Below are 24,297 nucleotides of genomic sequence, written 5' to 3'. Positions count from 1 at the left end.
TGGCCATCCGCCCGGCAGGTCCCTGGCACCAGCGCCCGTGAGAGGCATGTGGCTGATGACCTGACTGATCGCGCCGTCTCCCTCTCTCTCTGCCCCAGATCGGCGGACCATTCTCTGCCCGGATCTTCCGTTTCCACAGACTTTGGCAGCTGGCAGATGGTGACAGGGTGTGGCAGTATTCGGGAGCAGGCAATCCTGAGCGCAGACTCCTCTCTCCCTTGCAGCTTCCCGGACGAGTTCCCTAGCACTTACCTGTAAGTGTCTCAAATGCAGGATCTCTCCTTGGGTCTCTTGGCTGGCTGCGAGCACTGGAACTTTATCACCCTGGCACTTTCAGGGAAGCCTGGGAGCCCATAACAAACTGTTCCGTCTTCTCTACTTTGATGTTTTCCATCCGCAAACTCAGTCCCTGAGCACTCTTTACTTATGCTGAACACGGAAAGAAGCTGTCACTTTCTCTGCCTAATGATGGGGGAGCACTTTGCTTTCTGTAGGAAGAAGAGGCTTTTCTCTCTTCCCCGAAGATGCTGAATTTGGGCATAATAGTGTGCATTCGAGGATGCATGCTTGTCAGGACAGGACTGGTAACCCAGATTTTCTTGCTTTTTGGATTTTGCTCACCTACATTTCCCCACTGGGGTCAGATCCTTGCTGCTGTAAGAGAAGGGCTTTCCTTCTGTAATCCTGATTTTCTGGCTTTGTGCAGCATCATTTGCAGGTGCTGCATCTGGCCAGTGCAGAGCCGCAGAGACCCTGCATCCTGCCACGTAAAATGGCTGGGAGGCAAATGTTCCTCCCCAAATAGAAAGCCACCTCTGGATGCTTGAAAGACTGAGGATGTGCTTTAATTGCCGTTAGAGGAGAACTTTGGCTTGTGCCTTCAGGCTGCAAACTCTCCATCAAGAAGCTGGAATGGCAGATCAGGGGCTGCTGCTAGCAAGCAGTGCAAGAGCTGTGCTGCCAGACGCTCGGTCCCTGACCGAGATCTGCATATGTGCTTTGGAGGCAGAGGGCAAGAGACATGAAACCCAACATCTCCTGTGAGACAGGCTGGCTGCCCTGGCTTGCTGTCTCGTGTGGCTGCATGCTGTGCTGCTGAACAGAGCAGAGCAGCTGTCCTCAAGTTACGGTGAAGCTACAAGACCCATGAATTGACAGAACAAAAAATCACAAGAGATGTTGGACATGGCCTGGCTGGGATTTGCGCTCCTCCTTTCCTGAGGACATGCTGAGCTGCTCCTGCGGTTGTTTGGAGATGGGCAAGGGAGCAGAAGGGACTGAAGCATAGGCATCTGAATAGTGACTACTTTACTATGCTCCAAACCTGGCTGTGCTTGGCTGCTGAACACCAGCAAGTTGTTGCTGCCCTTGGAGTTGGATCCAACGTCAGAGTAGGGAATTTGGTAGAGAAACGTGGATCAAAGTTGAGAGGCCTTAGGCTCACGCACTTTGGAGGGTGGCTGCTCGGGGAAGCAGGTCCGAAGGGATGGGAACAGTGGTGGTGCTTCTCCTGTGGGTGCTCTGCCCCTTCATCTCTTCACTAGAGCTGTGAGGTGCTTGGGGTCTGGTGACCACTCAGCCGCAGGTTCTGGAACCAGCCACCGTGTGGAAGGGATGAAGAGTTCCCAGGGATGTTGTGTTGAGCTTAACCTGACGCCTGCACCTTCCTTCTGCTCTGCATCAGCCCTGTTTGCTCAGGACCCCATTGTGGTTTTATCCCGTTTTTTCTCAGCCTGGCACAGTTGATTTTTTTAAAAATTCCATTTAAGTTCCCACTTTGCATCTCCACTGGCAGCAGCTCGATGAAGGTACGCTTTTCACAGCCTACTTCTTGTGCTTGTGTGGGGCTTGTCAGGGCTTACTTCGAGCTAGGGCTTTGACAGCCTCCTCTCATGCTGCACCCCAAGCTGCAGGCGAGCGGGCAGGCTGTAGGAAGTGTAGCGGGGCAGAGTGCCGTGGATTTGGCAAGGAAGCGCGACCTGCCTCCGCAGGGAACTGCTCGGGGTGAAGTGGTGCAGCCGGGTCTGCAGGGCTTGGTGTGGAGCAGTGGCCAGCTGCTTGACCCAGTGCCTTGGAGTGTCTCACTGCATGAAAGAAACCCAAAAATCCAAACACAAAATGTGCCCTGTAAAGAAGTGTGAGAGCCACAAGCCACGGGACTTAACTGCTGCACACCCTCGCTTACCTCTGCGCGTGACATCTAAGATCACTGCACTCTGGTGCAAGTAAGTCCTGCCTTCGTGGAGCTTATTTTTAATGCTAGCAGGTTTTCAAGTTCCACGTCCTAATTAGGTTGCCAAAAAGCATCTTTTTAATGTGTTTAGATGTGTTGTTGCCTTTTTTTTTGCCCTCTGGCTTCTCTTTATTATCAGACACAGTAAACAGCGGCCTGGTTGGCTGCCTCAGCTTTGCTTGCTGTTTATAGGCCTCCCACCATATCCTCTTGCTGCTGTTTCCGGACCGAAGCTGTTGGCTGTGGGTGGTTAACACTTCCATTCAGATGAGCTGTGCCAATTTATAGCCAGCCCAGGCGCTGGAGAGATTAAAGAGAATTTTTTATGGGGAAGGTTCGCACTGTGCCCTTGGAGTGACCTTTGAGGAATGTCTTAATCTCTCTGGGAACCACTGGCATGTCGCAGAGGCACCACAGCAAGGACTGTTTTAGGCCAGAGCACTTGAACAGCTGCCTCTGAGCCCCAGCCTTGCTTTCCCCTGCTCCCTCAGCTGAAATATTGTCTTCCCTCTGCTGTCTTCCCCCTACCCCTAACCAGGTGTGTGGATCAGCTAGAGAGGAGAGCAGGTCCCGTGGGAAGCCATGCCCTACTCTGCTCCTGCTTGCTAAGAGCAGCCGTGCTGGGGAGCAGAAGTAAAGCGCCGCTCAGGTCTCCTCTTCCTATGGCTGGAGCATTCCTTGGGGCTTTTGTAACCTTGTCTGCTCCCTCTCGGCCCCCCCCCCTTCCCCAGAGCTGTCTGGAACAAAGCTGGAACAAGCATGAGAGACTGAGGCTGGTGGCAGTGAGGAATGGTTACATGTAGGTTGGAAACAACTGTCCAGGCATGGCACATGTGGACAGTCTCCATCTGGGAACACTGTGCGAGGAGGGGAGCTGGCTCAGGGGCTGATGTCACCACCCACTTGGCCAAAGCAGCACTTTGTGTACCAACTGCAGCCTTGTGAGCACCATGGTGGTGGGAGAAAGTGGGGAGGGGGTGTGTGTGAAGGAGGAGACCCGGGGGGAGCAGGAGGCTGAGGCTGTGAGCAACTCCTTGGCTTGGATGAAGGAGCAGTAGGACGAGCTGCTGTAGACGGAGCTTTTTGGGGCTGGCACAGCCTCGGCCACTGCAGACAGTTAAGCACCACAGACCTGCTGGCACTGTGGATAGAGACCCAGCCCTGCTGCCAGCCCTATGTCAGGAGTAAGAGCTGGTAAGGGGGGAGGGATGGCTGCAATCACTGACCTCCCCTTCTCTCTCATAGGCTGGACCGCGAGTCCCGGCTGGAAGAAGTGCGTTCTGCCTTTCTGGCCAGCTACAGCCGGACCATCGGCCTGAAGGCCGTGCCCCCCAGCCCCTCAGGGGCCATCGGTGGCCTCCTCGAGCAATTCGCGAGGGGCGTGGGACTGAGAGGCAGCAGCACCCTCTGAACACGGCGTTCCCCGACCACTGCCTGGAAAACCGGGACTGGCGAGTCCCCCCGCAGAGTCCTGGGACCCCCTTCTCGGTGCGGGCACCTGCTGCACCCAGTGCCTGCCGCCGGCCCCCCGCCTGGGGCTGGGGAGGTGCGGGGGCTTCGGCGAGTCTCTGCAGTAAATGACCAGAGCTGTGCCCTTTCCTGCCTCCTCTCTGGGCTGGGGGCGGCGGGCAGCAAAGCCGGGTGGGGGGCGGCGTGGGGGGAGCCGCTCTGCCGGGGGCGCTGCTCACTCTAAATAGCCCGGCCCACGCTCCGGGAGCGGCGGCACCGAAATAACGCCGAGCCGGGACCGGGAGGGTGGGATGGAGGCTGAGACCCTCTGCCCCGGAGTGGGGAGTGGAGCTGAGGCTGCAGCCCCGGGCGGGAGCTCCCGGGGGAGCCGGGCCGGGAGTTGGGTCTGAGCCGCCCGCGGTGGCCGGGGGGGCGGTGCCGGCGGGAGAGGACCGTCGTGCCCAAGATGTGCTTTGCCTGTGTCGAGCCGCCTCGTGGCCGTGCCGTTCCTCTCCGGAGCCGTGCCCGTGTCTGTGCCGTGCCCGAGCCGAGCCGTGCCGTGCCCGTGCCGTACCCGCCCCCGGGCGCGCCTCCTCGGCGGCGCGGGAGGAGGCGGCGCGGAGCATCGGCGGCGCCCGGGCGGGGATGGCGGCTCCGGGAGCTCTGGAGCCGGCGACCGGCAGCGTGCCGGGCACCAAGGTGGAGCTCACCGTGTCCTGCCGGTGAGCCGGGAGCGGGGCGGGGGAGCGGGCGGACGGTGACTGGTCTCTGGACAGGGGTGGGTGCGAAACGCACCGGGATGCGCCGTGTGGCTGCTCGCCGCGTCCCGCTGCCCGCCGGTCAGCCCCTGGCTCCGGGGGCTGTGGGCTGCGGGTCCTGCTCGCTCCCCGGGTAGCTCTGCGTGCCACGGTGTGTGCCCAGCGCTCCTCTGCCCTGCTGCCACACATGGGGACAAATCCTATCCCTTTCGCGGGGGTCCCGGTGGATGCTGGCACCGGGGCACGGCTGTGTGGAGGAGCCCCTGCCCTCACCTGGAGCAGGAACGGCCCCGCTCGGTGCGTTGTTTGTAGGACCTGGGTGATGCCGGCGGGGCGCGGGGTGCCGGCGCTGGCAGCGGGCGGCTGCCCGGCTCTGCCCGGCTCGGCGAGCCCGGTGCAAGGCGACGGAACTGGGAGCCGGGCAGCCTTGGCGATGGCGGGACGAGGGCTGCGGGAGAGGGGCTGCTCGGTACCCCGGCTCCTGGTCGGGGTCCGCGGGGCAAGCGGCCGTGTCTGAGCCGATCTGCCGGTGGCTAAATATAGCCGGAGGCACCGCTGCTCGCGGCCGGGGGTCCCGCCCGCAGGGATCGGCACCAGCAGCCTCCTGGGCGGCTCCTGTGGCACAGAGCCCCCCCTCCCCGGGTGGCCACTTCTAGCACATCCTGCAAACTTTGGGCTGGGCGAGGGGCTGCCGTACCCTTTCCCTGCGGCTGAGCCCCGGCCACCGCTGCCAGCCCCACGGACAGCAGGCAGAGGGGCTGCAGGGCCGGGGGACCGGGCAGCTCCGAGCAGCAACCGGGGAATCACACCTGGAGACAGTTCAGGGCAGGGGCAGACTTCGGCTTCGCAGCCCCACGGCTCAGCCCTGTGCAGGGTGGGATCTCCTGGGCGCTGGCGACAGGGGAGCTGGTTTAGCCCGCAGTCCCTGGCCGTGCCCCCACCCTGTGCTGGCACCTCGGGGGTGCGGGAAGTATCCCAGCAGAGCCGGTCGCAGCCCCTGGCACTTTCCGGCGTCACACCGTGCACAGGACGACGATCAATCGCTCTGCCGGTAGCTGTGTCGGGGGGTGCCCGCCGGCTGCCCGGCCCCTGCTCCAAGTGCCTCCTTTCTTCTACTTCTGCACCCCGCCATTAGCCACGCTCCTGCTGCCGGGGCGCGGCGGGCACTCAGCCGGCGCCGGCGGCACTGGGGAAGGTTTCATCCTGTAAATGGGTTCCCTGTCATGTTCAATCATCATCAGCGCTGGAGACACTGCTCGCCGCTCGCCCCCCTGTCCCGCCGAACCTTGCGGTGGGAGCCAGCGTGTCTCCCTGGAGTGCCGGGGCTCTTAGACACGGGTGCCAGCACGGCCTTCTGGCATTATGCTGGCCCATGATCGGGAGGTGGACATGGGGCCGGGTGGGTGGCACTCAGGGTGGCTCACACCTGGTTCTGTTCCCCCAGGAACCTGCTGGACATGGACACCTTCTCCAAGTCTGACCCAGGTGGGTGGCAGGGCTGAGCAGGGCGCATGGCATGGCACAGACACGGCACGGCAGCCTGGCTCTGCTCCTCTCTCCGCAGTGGTGGTCCTTTTTGTGCAGGGCTCAGGGAGCAGCGAGTGGAAGGAGGTGAGCATGGCCCCACTCCTGGCTAATCCCCGGCTGGGTTAAACGGGCCCATATGGCCACCCGTGTCCATGTTTATGATCCCTCCCCGTCCACGCTAATGATCCAGCCCCGCCAGCAGCGCTAATCCCCCACCGGGATTAGCGCCGAGGCAGCTGCGATGGGGAGGGGTCCTGGGGGGGGGGCCATGCTCACCCCTCTCCCTGCAGTTCGGGCGCACTGAGGTGATCGACAACACCCTGAACCCCGACTTCGTCCGCAAGTTTGTCCTCGACTACTACTTTGAGGAGAAGCAAAACCTCCGCTTTGATGTGTGAGTAGGGTGGCCGGGAAAGGGCTCGGCTCCACTCAGGCTGCAATAAAGCACCGAGTCATTTATCACCGAGTGATAAATAAGGATAATAAGTAAGGAAAGTAAATAGGGATAATAAATAAGGATACAGTGGCAAAAAGCCCAGATGGGTGGGGAAGCAGGGCTGTGTGCTGGGGCACCCTGCAGTCACCAGCTCAGGGCTCTGCTCTCCCACACCAGCTACAACGTGGACTCCAAGAGCTGCTCTGCCTTAAAGCAGGTGAGCACAGCTTGTGCCAGGAGGGACGTGTGGTGGGACACCCCGAAGTTGTGTCCTGTGTGGGTGCTGTCCCAGGGGGAACAGGTGCCCCTTGGAGGGTTCTAACCCATTTTCCATCTCTCCGTGCTCCATGGGGACTGGCAGAAGGTAAGTGCCCACCATGCACCAGCACCTGCTCTGCCCTGGGAACCCAGCCCTCATGGGGGTGCCTTGTGGGGCAGGATGGGACCAGGACACTCCATGGGAGTGTTTTTTGGAGGGCAGGATGGGTGAAGGGTGGCCTAAGAGGTCCACGATGTGTCCAGGGCTGTAGACTGGCCCTGGAGGCACAGAATGAGTGCAAGGCACATGGAGTGGACACCTGGGGTGGTCCTGGGGGTGCACAATGGGTCCTGGGCTGGGAGGTGGCTCTTGGGGCACAGGGTGGATTCAGGACACTTGGGGTTGGCCCTGAGACAAACTGGTGGCAGGTCCCATGGATCAGTTGGGAGGGTGAGGGATGAATGTGGGTGGTGAGGGACTATGACAAAACTCTGTGGGGTCTCACAGTGCTGTGTTTGGGGTACAGGACTTCCTGGGGCAGGCATTCGTGGCACTGGGGGAGGTGATTGGGGCCCAGCGGGGACGCCTGGAGAGACCCCTCACGTGAGTCACACCCTGTGGTGGGGTGAGGAGTGGGTCCCACACTGTGTGCCCACTACCTGCCCCCTGAGACCCCTCCCTGAACATCCTGCACTCTGGGGACTCTGGTCACACTAACAAGCACCAGCTGTGAGACACAAGCCTCAACCCTGACCCCACCTCTTTCCCCTGGCCTGTCCTCCTTTTCCCCAAGCTGATGGGGTGCCTCTGTCCCCAGGGGGGTCCCCGGGAAGCGATGTGGGACCATCCTGCTGCTGGCTGAGGAGCTGAGCAACTGCCGGGTGAGTGTCCTGGTGAGGAGGGGGCTGCATGGCCCCTCAGCATAGGCAGCTGCTGGTGACTGGGGTGAGAAGGTGTCTGGCAGTGACAGTCCCTGTCCCCAGGACATCATCACAATGCAGCTGTGTGCTAACAAGCTGGACAAGAAGGACTTCTTTGGAAAATCTGACCCCTTCCTCGTCTTCTACCGCAGCAACGAGGATGGCACGTGAGCGCAGGGGCCTGGAAGGGTGGGCAGGGTGCTGGTGTCACCAGTAGGTGTGCCTCAACCCTGCCCTGTCCCCACAGCTTCACCATCTGCCATAAGACAGAGGTGGTGAAGAACACACTCAACCCGGTGTGGCAGCCCTTCACCATCCCTGTGCGTGCCCTCTGCAACGGTGACTACGACCGGTATGGGAACAGGGACAGGGACAGTCATGGGGCCAGAGCAGGGAATGAGCCGTTCTTTGTGGGTTTTGCCCCGTTGCAGCGACAGGCAGCTCAGAATTGGGTCCCGACTGATGTTTTTTTCTCTTTTGCAACCCAAATTATATAAAATCATCCCTCTCCTTTCCAGAGCCCCTACCATGACCCAAATTTCCCACTTCCCTCCCGGCAGAGCTGCAGGCCGGGCAGGCAGGGCAGCTCTGCTGGCAGCTGGCAGGCAGGGTGCTTGCTGCGGGGTGGGCTGAGGGGCTGGGTGTCCCCAAACCAGGGGGCAGAGGGGCTGTGCCAGCCAGGCTGACGGCTCACCCGTTGCCCACCTTTGCTTTCAGAACGGTGAAGATAGATGTGTACGACTGGGACCGGGATGGGAGGTGAGGCAGGGGACACTCGGATCCTGTGGGGTGCAGGTGGGGTGCCTGGCCATGCCGACCCCGCATTCCTCCCACAGCCACGACTTCATCGGGGAATTTGCCACAAGCTACCGGGAGCTGTCTCGAGCACAGAGTCAGTTCACAGTGTATGAGGTAGGACTGTGGGTTGGGAGTGGGGGCGGGAGGACAGCCCACTCTGGGACCGACCCGCCCCTGTGCCCGCAGGTGCTGAATCCCCGGAAGAAATGCAAGAAGAAGAAATATGTGAATTCCGGCACCGTGAGTAGGGCCGGAGCATTCCTGGGGCTCCTGTCTTTGGGGTCTGGGGCTGCTCCATCTGCTGTGCCTGCCGGGGTCAAGGGCAGATGGGTCTGACCGCCTGTGCCCGCAGGTGACACTGCTCTCCTTCTCTGTCGAGTCCGAGTTCACCTTCGTTGACTACATCCGGGGCGGGTGAGTGGGGGGCCAGGAGCCCCCCGGCTCCTCGAGGCCCCCCATGGGTGAGGGTCTCAGGGCAAGGATGGTGGTGACGGTGAAGGTGCAGCCTGGGGGTGACAAGGGGGCTGGGGAGGGGGTGCAGGACGGTGGCACTGGGCTGTGGGGTGCTGGCTGGGGAAGAGGGGGGCCCAGACGATGGGCCCGTGCAGGGGAACACCCACACTGTGGGGCTGGAAGATGGTATCCCAGTGCCGTGGGGCCGGCAGCCTCCCTCGCTCTCCCCTCCAAGGACGCAGCTGAATTTCACCGTCGCCATCGACTTCACGGCCTCCAACGGTGAGTGCAGCCGGTGTCTGGGGGTCCCCATCGCTGTGGGGCTGGCCATGGGGTAGGTGTGACAGGCACTGTGCTGCAGGGTTGCCGTCACAGCCCACCTCGCTGCACTACGTGAGCCCCTACCAGCTGAGCGCCTACGCCCTGGCGTTGAAGGCAGTGGGGGAGGTCATCCAGGACTACGACAGTGACAAGCTCTTCCCTGCCTATGGCTTCGGTGCCAAAGTCCCACCCGACGGCAAGATTTCCCACCAGTTCCCCCTGGTGCGCCCTCCCCGCAGGGCAGGGCTGAGGGTGAACCCAGACCTCCTGGCTGTGGGGCAGGGCTGGCTGTGGGGTGCCCACAGCACTTTGGCAAGAAGGGGAAGAACCCTGGCCACATCCTGCCCTGGCATCCCACAGCCTGGGGGACACTGGGAGCTGTGGTTCCCCTCCAAGTGTCCATCCCTGTCCCCCAGAACAACAATGCAGAGAACCCCAGCTGCTGTGGCATCGAGGGTGTGCTGGAGTCCTACCTCCAGAGCCTGCGCACCGTCCAGCTCTACGGTCCTACCAACTTTGCCCCCGTCATCAACCAGGTGGCAGGGTGAGCACCAGGGGACTCTCCCCTTTGCCATCCCCAAATGCCGTCAGTCCCACAGCAGGGACAGTTGCCCCACACCAGTGGGGTGCTGGAGGGACCCCACCCCTTGTCCCCATAGGACAGCTGCCCAGGTGACTGATGGCTCGCAGTACCACGTCCTCCTCATCATCACTGACGGTGTCATCTCCGACATGCTGCAGACCAAGGAGGCCATTGTCACCGTAAGTGCACCATCGTTGCTGTGAGTTCACCCCACATTGGGCGCTACCCCAGCTGACATCCTGCCTCTGCTTCACAGGCTTCTGCCTTGCCCATGTCCATCATCATCGTGGGAGTGGGTCCGGCTGAGTTTGAGGGTGAGTTGGGACTTGGGGACACCATGGAAGGGAAATGGAAGCATTGTCCCTTCCTCTGGGACTCCAAAGGCATCCAAAGGGATGGTGTTTCCATCCCCGGTGTTCGCCCCACCGAGGCTCGGTGACACCAGCTGTCACCCCCAGCCATGGAGGAGCTGGACGGTGATGAGGTGCGGTTGTCTTCCCGGGGACGGTTCGCCGAGAGGGACATTGTACAGGTAACGCTGGCACTGAGCCCAGCCCCCCACGGGTGAGAGATGTTCAGCCCCCCTCACTGATCCCCCACAGCAACAGGGTTGTTTCCAATTGGGCTGCAAACTTCTTGCCTTCCAAGTTTGTGCCGTTTCGGGATTACGTGGATGACTCGGGCAACCAGGTGCTGAGCATGGCCCGCCTGGCCAAGGATGTGCTGGCTGAGATCCCCGAGCAGCTGCTCTCCTACATGAAGACCCGTGACATCAAACCCCGCCGGGCAGACCCTGAGTAGCTCCTCCAAGAGCCATGGGATCAGCTGGTGGGGCAAGGATGTGTCACCTTTCCTCTGCCAGCGGCCAGGGCTTAGCAAAGGAGATGTGGCTCCACCAGGCAGATAATCAGCTGCTACAGTTGGTGAAAACGGTTGGCGAAAACGGGGCTGTGACCCTCTTCTGGCAGCGAGACCACAGGGCTGGATGTCCACGGCTGCCCTGATGTCCACCAGCACGCTGGGGCTGGCTCGGACCATGCAGTCCCATCCCTCGGGCAGGGTGGCTGGGGGTCCACAGTGTGTGTGTGTGCCCCGGGAGGGCAGCCTGGTGCCTGTCCCAGGGCAAGGCTGACCCTGGGTGCCTGCCGGGGGTCACAGCCCTGCTGCTCCTTGGGGCAGGGGTCTCACCCTGTTCCTGCCTGCACCCCATTCCTGCCTGCACCTCTCTCCTGCCTGCGCCCCGCTCCCGCGGCCCTGCTGACCCGGCCTGCCCCATGGCCCGCCCCGCGGCCCGGGGTCCCGCAGCCGCGGGGTGCCGGAGCGGGGGGCAGGCGGGTCTGTACGCGTTACCGACTGTAAATAAACTGCTCAACGGGGTCTGCTGCCGTGCTGGGGCGGGGGCACCGCGGGTATCGAGGAGGCCCGAGGGGCCGGAGGAGTCAAGGGAACCGGTGGGAGCGGGGGAGACGGGGGGGTACCGTGAGGACCGGAGGGGTGCGGGGACTCGGTGGGAGGCCGGGCCGGGCCGGGGCGGGGCCGGGCGGCGGCGGGCTCTGTGATTCGCGGCGGCAGATTCGCCACCGCCGGCGCCGCGCGGCCCGGCCCGGCCCCGCCGCGCCCACGTGGCCTCCCCACCGCGCCGCCGCCTCCGCTGCCGCCGCCGCCGCTGTCTCCTCCGTCCCCTCGGCCGCCGCCGCCGCTGCCCGGCCGTGCCGTGGCGAAAGTGCGGTTGCTAGGGACGGCGCGGCGCTTTACCCAGCAGCCGCCCCGCGCCAGGCGCCGCCGCAGCTCCATTGTTGGGGCCGGCCCGGGCCCGCCGCCGCCGCCGCGCCGCCCATGGAGCCGCCCGCCCGCTGAGCGCGGCCCCGCGCCGGGAGCGCCGCCGCAGGCAGGGAGCGGGCAGCGGGGAGCCAGGGCAGGGCGGCCGGGGCCCGGGAGGGGCGGCGGGGCGGGGGCCCGGCCCGGCCCGGCCCGGCCTCGGCCCCCGCGGCCCCGCCATGGGCGTAGACTTCGACGTGAAGACCTTCTGCCACAACCTGCGGGCCACCAAGCCGCCCTACGAGTGCCCGGTGGGCACCTGCCGCAAGATCTACAAGAGCTACAGCGGGATCGAGTACCACCTCTACCACTATGACCACGACAACCCGCCCCCGCCCCAGCACACCCCCCTGCGCAAGCACAAGAAGAAGGGGCGCCAGGCCCGCTCCGCCAACAAGCAGTCGCCCAGCCCCTCCGAGACCTCCCAGTCGCCCGGCCGAGAGGTGATGACCTACGCCCAGGCCCAGCGCATGGTGGAGGTGGACCTGCACGGCCGCGTCCACCGCATCAGCATCTTCGATAACCTCGACGTGGTGTCCGAAGACGAGGACGTTCCCGAAGAGGTGCCCGAGAACGGGAGCAATAAGGAGAACACGGAGACGCAGAGCGTCCCTCCCAAATCTGGCAAGCACAAGAACAAGGAGAAGCGCAAGGACTCCAACCACCATCACCACAATGCCTCGGCCAGCACCACCCCCAAGCTGCCCGAGGTGGTGTACCGAGAGCTGGAGCAGGACACCCCCGACGCCCCACCTCGCCCCACCTCGTACTACAGGTATTGCCCGTGGCTGGGATGTGAGGAGGCTCCCAGGTTTGTGCCCTGGGTCTGGAGATGGAATTGGCCTGGCTCTGTGCAGGTGGCTTTCCCATGGCCTCTGATGGCCTCTCCCAGGTGCTGTGGAGCTCACTGTCCCATGGCTTCAGGCTCCTGGGGCTCTGCCTGGCATCACCTCCCAGTTCTGAGGGGTCTGTGTGTCTGCAGAGCTCTTAGTTGCTGCTTAGGTCACTGCCAGCAGTTTGACTGCTGCCCTCTTTCATTGCTAGAACAGCATATACAGCCATAACAAAACCCATATGTGTCCTTCTGCCTCCTATTCTGCTCTTTGGAGCTATACTGGGGTAGCTCCAGAGCCCCTCAGCACCAATGTGTACCTGTACATCTGCTTGTGGGCTTAATTCTTAATTTTTGTCCTGCAGTTTTCTGTGAGAGGTTTGGTCAGTGCAGTTGCCCGAGGTAATACCTCAAGCAGGAGTTAACACAGCTCCCCTCTCCAGAATTAGCAAAATGTGGTGTGTCCTTGACTGGTTGTCATGTCTTGGTCATGAGGTTGCTGTCTCCAGAGCACTGGCATCTTCTGGGTGGCTTGTATAGGCCCCTGCCTTGCACTGACGAGTCTCCAAGGCCTGACCTTGCTCCTTAGACCAGTGTTATTTTGTCTACGAGGTGCTGCTGTGCTGCTGTGCTGCTCAGGGTGCAGCAGCACTTCCGCACATTCCTGCCTTGTCCTTGTTTCTTTATTTTGACTTACGGCTTGGCTGGAGTGTTAAAATGTTCCCTCAGCCACAGCCAAACCCTGGAGTTGGGCTTCAGCAGCTCCAGCTGCGCAGAACATGCCCTCACTCTCCCGTGCTGTCCTTCCAGGTACATAGAGAAGTCAGCAGAGGAGCTGGATGAGGAGGTGGAGTACGACATGGATGAGGAGGATTACATCTGGCTGGACATCATGAATGAGCGGCGGAAGAATGAAGGTGTGAGTCCTATTCCCCAGGAGATCTTTGAGTACCTGATGGACCGGCTGGAAAAGGAGTCGTACTTCGAGAGCCACAACAAGGGGGACCCGAACGCCTTGGTGGACGAGGACGCCGTCTGCTGCATCTGCAACGATGGGGAGTGTCAGAACAGCAACGTCATCCTCTTCTGCGACATGTGCAACCTGGCTGTGCACCAGGAGTGCTACGGGGTGCCCTACATCCCCGAGGGACAGTGGCTCTGCAGACGGTGCCTGCAGTCACCCTCGCGTGCTGTGGACTGTGCCCTCTGCCCAAACAAGGGGGGGGCCTTCAAGCAGACGGACGATGGGCGCTGGGCACACGTGGTCTGTGCCCTATGGATCCCGGAGGTGTGCTTTGCCAACACCGTCTTCCTGGAGCCCATCGACAGCATCGAGCACATCCCGCCCGCGCGCTGGAAGCTGACCTGTTACATTTGCAAGCAGCGCGGCTCCGGGGCTTGCATCCAGTGTCACAAAGCCAACTGCTACACTGCCTTCCACGTCACCTGCGCCCAGCAGGCCGGGCTGTACATGAAGATGGAGCCCGTCCGGGAGACAGGTGCCAATGGTACCTCCTTCAGCGTGCGCAAAACCGCCTACTGCGACATCCACACGCCGCCGGGCTCTGTGCGCAGGCTTCCCGCCCTCTCCCACAGTGAGGGGGAAGAGGAGGAGGAGGAGGAGGAAGAGGAGGGAAAGGGCTGGAGCTCTGAGAAAGTCAAAAAAGCCAAGGCCAAGTCTAGGATCAAGATGAAGAAGGCACGGAAGATTCTGGCAGAGAAACGGGCCGCAGCGCCCGTGGTTTCCGTGCCCTGCATCCCCCCTCACAGGTACGAACCCACCACCCTCCCTAGACTGGGGAGAGATTTCTCCTTTCCTCTGTGCCTCCTGTCCTGCTTTCCAAGTGTGCATTACCCTGTTCCTCTCCTTAGCTTTTTGCACAGGTGTTTCTCACTTCATTGTCACAGAGGGCTGTGGTGGTTTCTTCTGGGAGTCCTGCAGAGAGGCAGGGCTGTGCGATGTGCTACCCTGCAAAGGTGTCTGGGCCCTTGGTGGGGCAGGAAATAGCTGCTGTTAGTTTAACAGCAGAGAATGAACTTGGCCAGATGTGTCAGGAAGCAGCTGGAGGTTCCCATCACTCCTTTCCTGTTGTGCTGACCTCAGGCACTGGAGTAAATCAGGCAGGGAGGAGGGGACTGCTCTCCTTTCTGCTGAGGTTTGTCTTCTCCTGAGGCTGTGCCAGGCAAATGACAGAAGTGTGGGAGCAACTCAGGCCTGGGAAATGGGCTAATCCCAGGGGTTGTTTTGGCTCTGGAGTGGAGAGTTCTGGGATTGGGATCCCTGTGCCCTGCTGAACACAGTTCATGCATCCCAGCAGCCGTGTACCCCTTGCTGGGCTTCCTCAGTGTTTTGTGCCAGGTGCAGCAACAGCTGTGTCTGCTCAGGCTGCCTGTCGGAGCAGGGCTGGGCAGCTGTGGATGCTGAAAGCCTCTGCACGGCTGTCTGCGAGGAGAGGTGGCTGGAGAGCACCAGGACTCCTGCCTGCCAAGGGGCACAGCGGTCCCAAGGGTGGCTCCACAGCACAAGGGCTGTTGGAAAGGTACTTGAAGCCTTGCCAGGGGTTGTGTTTCTGTCACATCACAACCCTGCGGGTTCACAGGGGTGCAAACACCCCGTAGTTACAGGCATAACTGCTGTGTGTCTTGCTCTGGTTGGATTGTTGGGCTGCCATACAAATCCTGAAGCAAGAGCATTTAAGAGCCTTGCTGGAATTTGTCAGTGTAGGTTATAACTCTGGGTGTCCTCAGCAGCATGTAAAAGCATGTAAGGGCATCTTAGGGTGTTTCTGGTCTCATTGTCGCCCTGCAGCGGGCATCACACAGTTGAAGCACAAGTTTGGCACAGAAGCGTTTGTCATCATGGTGGTGAGCCACCTCCTGAGCTGCTGAACAATCCCCCTCCCCATGGCGGGAGCTGAGCCACCCCCTGAGCTGCTGAGCTCTCCTCCTCCCCACGAGACACCATCCAGCTCTTGGACCCTCAAGACTATCTCCTGTCAGCGGGGAGCACACGTGGGCTGTGCTGTCTGGGCAGTGTTCTGGTGACCTGTGGAGGCAGGTCTGCTGCAAGGCTGCTGGCTTTTTGCCACGGTCTGTTTGTGTCCCAGCCTTATGTTTTTGCTCACTTGGGGCTTGCTCCGTAGCCAGGGTCTCTTTTTCTACTTGTGGACGCATTGGCAGGCAGTTTGTAGACTCTTGCTGCTATCGAGCTCACAGTGAAACCCACACTGAGCTAGAAGCTGTTAACCTCTCCCCAGGCCTTCCTGTTGGGATTAATTATTCTTCAAGGGCTGTTGCCAGAATGCCAGATGTCTTCCTGTGGGAGCTGTGCTTGGCCAGTGATGGCACATGAGGCTGCCATCCCCAGCCTCTTCAGCTGAGACTGATGCAGGTTGGGTCATCCCATGGGACGAGCTGTCCCTGTGAGACAGGGAGATGCTGGGAGTTTGTCTCTTTGGCTCCCTGCTAGCAGGGCATCTCTGTCTGACTTTGCTGAATGAGGTTGTCCCAGTCCCTCCAGACTTTCTGCTGTTGTAGGGACTAAGAAATTTTTGTGGTGTTTTGGGGCTGTTTAGTGTAGTCTTGAATGGGGAGCGCTGTTGTGCTCATGCCACCTGTTCCCTCCTCATGCTTTGCCAGGCTTGAATTTCTCTGGTGACACTTGGCCAGGCCCTTTGTCATGGCAAGCAACCCTCAGACAGGTAAATAATGGTTTTGTGGTAGCAGCACTGTAACACTGGCACTTTCAGGGACTGTGGGAGCTGTTGAAGGTTCCAGCCCCCGATGTGGCTGCGTTGTACCCCGACCTGGCTCAGCCTGCCCTAGGCTTTCCCCAGGAGTTGGCAGGAGGTAGAAAGGAAAAGTCTGTTACAGAGACGCAAGGCTGGATGTTTCCTGGCATCCTCTATTGTGTTTACTTTCTGTGACTTGGTGTTACAGAAATTCCTGCCATGGGAAAAGGTGTTCTCTTTCTGAGGAGCTTCTTAGCTGCTCTCAGCAGCTGCGCTTAGCTGCCCCCAGCCAGGGCTTCTCCTGTAGCATCCAGGCTTGCCGTGTTGATGGGCTCTGTGGTTCCTCTCCTTTCCTCAGGCTCAGTAAGATTACAAACCGTTTAACCATCCAGAGGAAGAGCCAGTTCATGCAGAGGCTGCACAGCTACTGGACCCTGAAGAGACAGTCCCGCAATGGTGTCCCCCTGCTCCGCCGCCTTCAGACGCACTTGCAGTCACAGAGAAACTGCGACCAGGTAAGGGCTGCTTGTTGTGGGGCTGCAGGGAACCCTGGCTGTGCGTGTGCTTCCTGCGCCTTTGGAGCTGCGGGCTCGGAGCCTTTGCTGCATGCAGTGCCTGCGGGTGCAGAAGGGGGTCAGGGGTGTTGAGCTCTCAGATGAGGAAAGGGCAGCCCCAGCTGCTTTTGCTGCTTCACCTTCTCCTCTGCTCTCAGCGTTCAGAGAATTGCCAGACAGTGAGGCCGCTGGCAGCCTGCCACAGGGAGGGAATCCTGCGCTCTCCGGCTGCCATGCAGAAGGTAGCTCCTTTCTCATGCCTGCATTTGGCCGGTGGCAATGGCAGACCTGTCAGAAATGGCTCTGGTATGAGGCTGCTGTGTCAGCCAGTGTTGAGAGAGGTGGCTGGGAATCTCAGAAGCAATCTGTAAGGAACCAAGGCTTCACTTCCAGTTTCTGATACCGCTCCAGGAGCACTCCCTCTGGCTGCTGCTTCCAGCCCAGTGTCTGCCTCAGCCCGTAGTCAGCAATTCACAGATGTGAAGTCTCCGGTACCAGAAAGGAAGATTTTTCTTTTGGCTCCCCTTCTGAGCTCTAAATCTTTCTTTCTGTGCCCTATGATGACTGTGACTAGGCAGGGGTTTCTCCTGCCTTTGGCCCCTCTCTTTTTTTTTTTTCTGGAGAAGATTTGAGACTGCTTCTGCTCATCTTTGGCTACAACAGGATAAAAGTTGGTCGTTTTTTTGGTGCTCCGGAAGCGTAATCAAACAGAGTTGTGTTCCCTTTATGCCCTATTGCACTTTGCTGGATCTCTGAGCAGCAGCACAGACCTCTTGGGCAGCTGCAGGCAGTTGGTCATGTTAGGAAGAGTATTTCCAGAGGCTCGGAATGCCTGCTTTGTGGCATCCTAAGGGCTTGGTGACCAAGGGGCAGGTATTTAACTCTGGCCAGAGGTCAGACTGTTCCTGAGTCACTTGCCTAGGTTACAGCAAGGGAATCGGGACCTTTGCTGAACCAACATGGTCAGGTTCCCTTTGCCATGGAAGATCCCCAGCACGTGGTCAGGAAGGTGGAGATGGGAGCACATCTCTTATCAGCTCATGGTCTCTGATGTTCCCGCAGAGAGACACTGAGGATAAGAACTGGGCCCTGAAGGAGCAGCTGAAGTCATGGCAGCGCCTCCGCCATGACCTCGAGCGCGCGCGCTTGCTGGTGGAGCTGATACGCAAGCGGGAGAAGCTCAAGAGAGAGACGGTAACAATTGTTTGCCCCTCCTTGGGGAGCCGCTGGGGTGGGCGTGAGTAGGGGCTCCTTAGAGCGCTGTAGGTGTGTGCCAAGGTCCCCTCGGCCGTGCTGTGCCCTGTCCCGGCGGCTCTGAGCAAAGTTGGCTGCTCTGCAAGGCGCAGGTGGGACACGCAGGTGCTGGAGCTGGTGTTACACCTTCGTTCCCCAGAGATGGGGGTGAGGGGCAGTCCCTGCCCCTTGGTGAGGAGAGGAGAGGGGTTGCTGTCCTGCAGGGCTGCACTGCTGCTCCCTGGGGACAGTCCCCACTGCCTGGCTGGGGCAGGGGTTCAGCCCTGCTCTGTTCCTCTGTTTCAGATCAAAGTCCAGCAGGTGGCACTGGAAATGCAGCTGACCCCCTTCCTCATCCTGCTCCGCAAGACGCTTGAGCAGCTGCAGGAGAAAGACACGGGCAACATCTTCAGCGAGCCGGTCCCTCTGTCTGAGGTAACAGAAATCTACGAAGTAAGAACCCCCTCCCCCAGATTTCTACTTCACTCAAACTTGCCCCTTGCTCGTGCCAAGGGCTGCTCAGGGTGCGCTTTGGTCCAGAAGCTCCCTGAGCAGCCTGGTGCTGGTTTGCACATCTCAGCACCCTTCACTCATCCAAGGGGGCTGTGCAGCAATGCTCCTTCTGGGTGAGCCAAGTGCAGAACAGCTGAGCTGGTGCTGGCTGGGAGCACAGCACTTGGCTCTTCCTCTGTGTGTTACTGGTGACACCCTAGGGTCTGTGAGCAGTTGGGGATTCCCACTGGGAAAGGCAGAATGCCTTGTCATTTGGCATGCTCTTACCTGTCCTCTTGTGAAGGCCTCTGCCAGGTGACTGACTCAGCACAGCACAGTGATGGGTTTGACCCCCAGACTGTCACTGCTGTGGGCAGGGAAGATGATTCCTGAGATTCATTGCATTCCTGCCTGGGAGCGTGGGGAAAGGCCGTGCTGGCTCTGCGCAGCGCTGGCAGCAGGGCAGCACAGAGGCACCTCAGCAGAACTGGGGAGAAAGGCTGTGTCCCACCTGCAGCCAGTGCTGCCACCTGGACTGCTCTGTTTTTCCTGTCTGCACTCACCCTCACGCCCAGGGGCTGCGCTTACAGCTCCTTCTCCACAGAACACCATGTAGCATAGATCCCAGCTGCCTGCAGGCAGGAGGAGAGGACAGGGTGCTGCCATGTAAAAACACTTCAGAGTGTGTATCCACAGGTTGAGACAGCACATGGGCTCCCTAATCCGGAGGCGTTACTGTTCCTCAAGCTGCAAAAGCAGATGGCATTCCCCGATGTGCATTTGGGCAGAGCACAGGAAGCGATACCTGATTCCTCTAACAACTGTTTTCTTGGAGCAGGTACTGCTAACTGTGTCTCCTGGGCCTTTAGCTCTGGCTCTCTCCTCACGCAGGTCCCAGACTACCTGGATCACATCAAGAAGCCGATGGATTTTCAGACAATGAAACAAAACCTGGAAGCCTATCGCTATCTGAATTTCGATGACTTCGAGGAGGATTTCAACCTGATCATCAACAACTGTTTGAAGTACAATGCCAAAGACACAATCTTCTACCGGGCAGCCATCCGTCTGCGGGAGCAGGGAGGCGCTGTGCTCCGGCAGGCTCGCCGGCAGGCCGAGAAGATGGGCATTGACTTCGAGACAGGCATGCACTTCCCCCACTGCGTAACGGTGGAAGAGGCTCAGATCCAAGACATTGAGGATGGTGGGTACTTGTCCCCTGTCCCAGGGTACGAGGGCTACTCGGAGGTAAAGCCTGGGCAGAGTGAGGGCACCCGAGAGTCTGTTTGAGCTGCCTCCCATGGGAAGTTCAGTTGGATGCTGGGCTGTGTGTCCCCACTTCCTGGAGAGGTGGAGACTTTGCAAGCCAGGTATCTCTTAGCTCTCTTACGTTGGTTCTAGGCAATGGTTTGTCTGTGCGTCCTGCTGATCCCTTGGTCCCTGGTCCTCCTGTTGGTCAGAGCAGAGGGCTCTGGGATGTGGCCTCTCTGGCCTGTGTCAGGGTACAGTTACCCCGTCCCAGCACTGGCTGTGAGCTCTGTAAGACTCTTGCTGTGCTGCCTGGCTAGAAGGACGAACTCCCCCTGGTCAGAGCTGTTTACTTCCCCCTCCCTTCCCAGCTGTGGGCTTTGCTGGCTGCCACACTGTTCCAGATATCCCTCAGACAAACCTCACTGGCTCTGTGGTTGTAGTCCTGCTTGTCTCTGGGCATTGGGGAGCACTGCCAAGAACATATTGTTCAGAGAAGGGTCCTTTTAGGGTACCTCTGTCCCTGCTTCAGCACAAGACAGGCTCAGACAGGGGAACTTGCCTGCTCTGTAATGCTTCAGGATCCTTTTGACTTCTGTTTTTTGCTGTTACAGTTCCCTTTTTTTTTTGTGTTGTGTCCTGTCTCCAGCCAATGGGAAGCCTGGTATCCTCCACACTGCTGATCAGCCTGCTTTCCCTAATGGTCCCAACTAGCTGGCTTTCCCCCTTCTCAGGTCTTTTAGGGTAACTTCCCTAAAGGGTTCACAGGTGTTTGATGCCACATCAGCTACTTCCCTCCTGCAGGGAACCTGGATTGTCTCATGCCCTTTCATGTAGAGGAGCTTCCATGAGTTTCCTGTTTCTTTCATCCATCCTGCTCCTCTTTGTTCCCCCAGAAGATGTGCGGCTGCTGCTCTCGGAGAATCAGAAGCACCTGCCTTTGGAGGAGCAGCTGAAGATCCTGCTGGAGCGGCTGGATGAGGTCAACGCGGGCAAGCAGAGCATAGGACGGTCCCGCCGGGCCAAGATGATCAAGAAGGAGATCACGGTTCTCCGGCGGAAGCTCGCGCACCCGCGGGACCTGGGCCGGGACGGGCTGGAGCGGCACAGCTCCTCTGCCAGGGGAGTCATGCAGTCCCACAACCCCTGTGAGAAGGACCTGCAGACAGACAGCGCTGCAGAGGAGAGCAGCAGCCAGGAGACTGGCAAAGGTAATGCTCCTTCCTGAGCACTGCCGGTTCGGGGAGCAGTGGAGAGCTGCCTCTGGACTGGCTCGGCTGGGCAGCGGCTGCCCTGCCAGGTGCGTCCTGAGGCTGAAGGGCTGTATGGTCAGATCCCCACACACACCTCACTCTTCACTCCTCTGTGTGAGTGGGGCAGTGGCCTCTTGCAGGATGGACCCTTATCCCCCATTCCCCTGCAGGGATTCCTCATTTCCTGTAGTCTCTCCCAAAGGGGTGGGTACAGAGTATGATGTCTGTGCCTCCCTAGGCTCCCTCCCAGTGTGCCCCTCTGAGGATGGCACCCACTGAGTAGTTTGTCTTGAGCTGTGCCAGCCAAGCAGAGGGTATTGGCAGCTGAAAGAGACCATGTCCAATGTCTGGAACAGCTGCAGCCTAGTGTGTGTTTGCCCCTGGGGAGGTTTGGCAGATTGCTGGTGTTTACAGCACAGTCAGTATGCTCACCTGGTGAGCTTGTCTCCTGGTCAGTCAAGGAACCGGATGTTGTTTCCAGAGACTGAGAGTTCCAGCTGTGTGATGTGGGGCATGAGATGGATTGTTTCCTCCTGCCAGGCCCTGTCAGCTCAGCCATGCTGTGGGGTTCTCTAGGGGCATTATGGAGCAGGCTACCTTCAGTGTCCCTTCCTGCCTGGGGGCACGGGAGGGAGTTGCAATGGTACTGACTGCCGAGCTTCAAATGCTGTCTCAGGCTGGGATTCAAACACAGGCCAGCTACCGGCTCCCTGGACAGAGATGCTGAGCTGGGGTCTGTGGGGACACAGCAAAAACTCCAGGCAGAGCTGCCAGGTGTCACTGGGGGTTTTGCCACCTCTGCATCCCAGTCCTGTCCACTAATAACCAGGAAAAGCAAGTTCTTCTGCAAGCAGGGACCTTTGTCTTTCAGGCACTTCGTTGATGTCCCTATCTAGCTTTTACTGTCAGCAGACTGGAAAGTTTGATCCTGAAGCTGCAGGCATGGCAACACTCGGGATGGAGGATCTTCCATGATAATGTTCCCAAGAAATGAAGCTGTTTCTTGACACCACTGCCACGCAGTTCCTGCCAGCAGGGCTGCAGCTGACACCTTCTCCCTCTTCCAGGTCTGGGTCCCAATTCTTCTTCCACCCCGGCACATGAAGTTGGCAGGAGGACCTCAGTGCTCTTTTCCAAGAAGAACCCTAAAACTGCAGGGCCCCCAAAACGTCCGGGACGCCCTCCAAAGAATCGAGACAGCCAGATCACTCCTGGGCACGGGAACAGCCCCATTGGGCCCCCCCAGCTTCCAATAATGGGGTCCTCCCAGCGGCAGAGGAAGCGAGGGCGGAGCCCGCGGCCCAGCTCCAGCTCGGACAGTGACAGTGACAAGTCCACGGAGGACGCTCCCATGGGTGGGTGCAGCCGGGCAGCTGTGGCCCCGCTGGCAGCACGTGGCAGGGGCTGGTGCAGTGGTAATGCTCTTCCCATGGGGTGTTTTGCAGACTTGCCAGCCAACGGTTTCAGCAGTGGGAACCAGCCTGTGAAGAAGAGCTTCCTGGTGTACCGCAACGACTGCAATCTTCCCCGGAGCAGCTCCGACTCGGAGTCCAGCAGCAGCAGCAGCAGCAGTGCTGCCTCAGACCGCACCAGGTACTGTCCCTGGCCCAGCTCTGGAGACTGATGCTGCTTGGGGTGTCAGTGGGCAGCTCTTGGCCTTGAGTTGCCAGACGAGGAGCCCGTTTCATGGTCCCTGTCTCTTTCACCCTCCTGCTGCTCCCAGCTAATCCCTAGAAATCTACAGGGTTTGTGCTTTTTTTAATGTAAAACCAAGAGGTGTGAGTGTGCACCAAAGCGCTAGCAAAGAGCATGAACTGGGGAATTCCCTCTTGGCACAGCAGCTGCTCTGTCACTGACAGCACCATCAGGTTCCTTCCTGCCTGTGCCTCTAATTCTGATCAGTGCACATCTTCTGGGTCCTCCTGTGTGAAACTGGGTGGAGGTCTGGCTAGCACCCTGGCAGAAACACCATCCCACCTTTCTGCCTTGCACCCCTACCACGTCCTTCCCAGTGCCTAGGCCAGTGGCTGGAGCCCCCAAGCCCTCATGTCCCACCAGGCTGTCCCTCTCAAAAGCAGCTTCTGAAGGCTTAACATGACCCCTACTGATGGCTCTGCTCCCTGTCTCTGCAGCACAACGCCCTCCAAGCAGGGCAGAGGGAAACCCTCCTTCTCCCGAGTGAACTTCCCGGAAGACAGCAGTGAGGACACGTCAGGGACGGAGAACGAGTCCTACTCTGTGGGCACTGGACGAGGCGTGGGGCATGGCAGTAAGTACTGTGGCTGTGCAGCCACACGCCCGGCTGGCACTGTCACCTGGGGGGAATGCAGCTGACCTCTCTCTCCCCTCCCCTCTGGCACAGTGGTGCGCAAGGGCATGGCGCGCGGTGCAGGGTGGCTCTCTGAGGATGAAGATTCCTCCCTGGACGCCCTGGATCTGGTGTGGGCCAAGTGCCGGGGGTACCCCTCCTACCCGGCACTGGTGAGTACTGCCTGTCATTGGGGCCTCCAAAATCCACGTCCCTTTCCTTCAGACTGGCTCTTGGGGTCCCTGTTCCCCTCTCAGCCCTCCACTGCTCTTTTGGCAGATTATTGATCCCAAGATGCCGCGGGAAGGCATGTTCCACCACGGCGTCCCCATCCCTGTGCCCCCCTTGGAGGTGCTGAAGCTGGGGGAGCAGATGACTCAGGAAGCACGCGAGCACCTCTACCTTGTCCTCTTCTTCGACAACAAGCGCACTTGGTAAGGCCGGGGTGCCGGGGGCTTTGGGGGGGGTGTCCGGAGACGATTGTAACCCTCAAACGAGGTGGCCCCCCGCTCCCCACAGGCAGTGGTTGCCCCGGACGAAGCTGGTGCCTCTGGGGGTGAACCAGGACCTGGACAAGGAGAAGATGCTGGAGGGCCGCAAGTCCAACATCCGCAAGTCGGTGCAGATCGCCTACCACCGCGCCATGCAGCACCGCAACAAGGTGCAGGGCGAGCAGAGCAGTGACTCCAGCGAGAGCGACTGAGCCGGCCCCGCCGGCCGCTCCCCCGCCTAATCTCAGGGCAAACGGGGCTCGGGGACCCCCGTGCAGCTGGCCTGCACCACCAGGGGACGGGAGGGGTGGGGCCGGCCCCCCCGCGCCCCCCCCACTCTCCCATTCCCGGTGCCCGCTCCCTCCAGCCCGCCGCTCCTCGGGATGCTGTTCTGGCCGCCGCCGTGCCCCAGGGCGGCCCCCCGCGCCCCCCACCCCCGTGCTGCCCCCAACCCCTGGGCCCAGCCCCCCCGGCCGGCCCCGCGCTTGGACGTTGTTTGTATTTATTTTGAAGGAAGAAAAAAAATCTATTGATTCTTAGAAAATAAACTCCGCTGCGGAGCCGCGGCCGCTGCGGGCGGGGCGGGATCGGGAGCGGGGC

General features: G+C 60.1%; 3 protein-coding genes across 10 annotated transcripts in view; all 3 read left to right on the top strand.

The window, feature by feature from the left end:
• MTMR14 (myotubularin related protein 14) overlaps nucleotides 1–3,829 on the top strand; it is a 31,972-nt gene extending 28,143 nt beyond the window's left edge. Inside the window, 2 exon segments of the mRNA XM_050313122.1 lie at nucleotides 99–254; nucleotides 3,479–3,829. Of these exon segments, the coding sequence (XP_050169079.1) occupies nucleotides 99–254; nucleotides 3,479–3,644 (322 nt within the window). The 3' untranslated portion in view covers nucleotides 3,645–3,829.
• Nucleotides 3,830–4,165: 336 nt separating this feature from the next.
• On the top strand, nucleotides 4,166–11,114 carry CPNE9 (copine family member 9). Of its 7 annotated transcripts, none has more exons than XM_050313126.1 (20): nucleotides 4,174–4,404; nucleotides 5,885–5,925; nucleotides 6,005–6,051; nucleotides 6,258–6,361; nucleotides 6,581–6,620; nucleotides 7,189–7,265; nucleotides 7,480–7,543; nucleotides 7,646–7,749; nucleotides 7,830–7,934; nucleotides 8,300–8,341; nucleotides 8,419–8,494; nucleotides 8,567–8,620; nucleotides 8,733–8,794; nucleotides 9,069–9,115; nucleotides 9,195–9,376; nucleotides 9,571–9,698; nucleotides 9,814–9,916; nucleotides 9,994–10,051; nucleotides 10,196–10,269; nucleotides 10,386–11,114. In XM_050313126.1, exons 1-20 carry the CDS (start codon nucleotides 4,328–4,330, stop codon nucleotides 10,536–10,538), a joined length of 1,638 nt encoding a protein of 545 aa, XP_050169083.1. In that variant the 5' UTR covers nucleotides 4,174–4,327; the 3' UTR covers nucleotides 10,539–11,114. The 7 variants fall into 7 exon arrangements, 6 of the variants coding, with proteins under 6 accessions (XP_050169081.1, XP_050169083.1, XP_050169082.1 ...); XR_007628704.1 differs by lacking the exon at nucleotides 4,174–4,404 and adding an exon at nucleotides 4,613–4,737 and having other exon boundaries at nucleotides 10,183–10,269; nucleotides 10,386–10,534; XM_050313125.1 differs by lacking the exon at nucleotides 4,174–4,404 and adding an exon at nucleotides 4,613–4,737.
• Nucleotides 11,115–11,675: 561 nt separating this feature from the next.
• Nucleotides 11,676–24,213, top strand: BRPF1 (bromodomain and PHD finger containing 1). 2 transcript variants are annotated; one of them, XM_050313120.1, is made up of 13 exons: nucleotides 11,676–12,330; nucleotides 13,198–14,157; nucleotides 16,477–16,633; nucleotides 17,735–17,866; nucleotides 18,212–18,340; nucleotides 19,289–19,601; nucleotides 20,545–20,856; nucleotides 21,966–22,253; nucleotides 22,344–22,491; nucleotides 23,031–23,167; nucleotides 23,261–23,379; nucleotides 23,486–23,640; nucleotides 23,726–24,213. In XM_050313120.1, exons 1-13 carry the CDS (start codon nucleotides 11,735–11,737, stop codon nucleotides 23,907–23,909), a joined length of 3,630 nt encoding a protein of 1,209 aa, XP_050169077.1. In that variant the 5' UTR covers nucleotides 11,676–11,734; the 3' UTR covers nucleotides 23,910–24,213. The 2 variants fall into 2 exon arrangements, with proteins under 2 accessions (XP_050169077.1, XP_050169076.1); XM_050313119.1 differs by having other exon boundaries at nucleotides 20,542–20,856.
• The last annotated feature ends 84 nt before the right edge of the window (nucleotides 24,214–24,297 follow it).

The sequence above is a fragment of the Myiozetetes cayanensis genome, unplaced genomic scaffold (genome assembly GCF_022539395.1).
Source record: "Myiozetetes cayanensis isolate MyiCay16 unplaced genomic scaffold, myiCay2020 scf18, whole genome shotgun sequence".
Classification (NCBI taxonomy): Eukaryota; Metazoa; Chordata; class Aves; order Passeriformes; family Tyrannidae; genus Myiozetetes; species Myiozetetes cayanensis.
This window is presented reverse-complemented; position numbering and strand designations above follow the sequence as displayed.

What these genes read in the sequence shown, in the direction of transcription:
- BRPF1 (XM_050313119.1), top strand. Translation starts at nt 11,735, where the DNA reads ATGGGCGTAGACTTCGACGTGAAGACCTTCTGCCACAACCTGCGGGCC. An exon ending in CCCTGCATCCCCCCTCACAG is followed by an intron (nt 14,158 to 16,476) that starts GTACGAACCCAC and finishes TCCTTTCCTCAG; the next exon opens with GCTCAGTAAGATTACAAACC. An exon ending in AGAAGCTCAAGAGAGAGACG is followed by an intron (nt 17,867 to 18,211) that starts GTAACAATTGTT and finishes CCTCTGTTTCAG; the next exon opens with ATCAAAGTCCAGCAGGTGGC.
- CPNE9 (XM_050313123.1), top strand. Translation starts at nt 4,628, where the DNA reads ATGGGGACAAATCCTATCCCTTTCGCGGGGGTCCCGGTGGATGCTGGC. An exon ending in AATATGTGAATTCCGGCACC is followed by an intron (nt 8,621 to 8,732) that starts GTGAGTAGGGCC and finishes CTGTGCCCGCAG; the next exon opens with GTGACACTGCTCTCCTTCTC. An exon ending in CGACTTCACGGCCTCCAACG is followed by an intron (nt 9,116 to 9,194) that starts GTGAGTGCAGCC and finishes ACTGTGCTGCAG; the next exon opens with GGTTGCCGTCACAGCCCACC.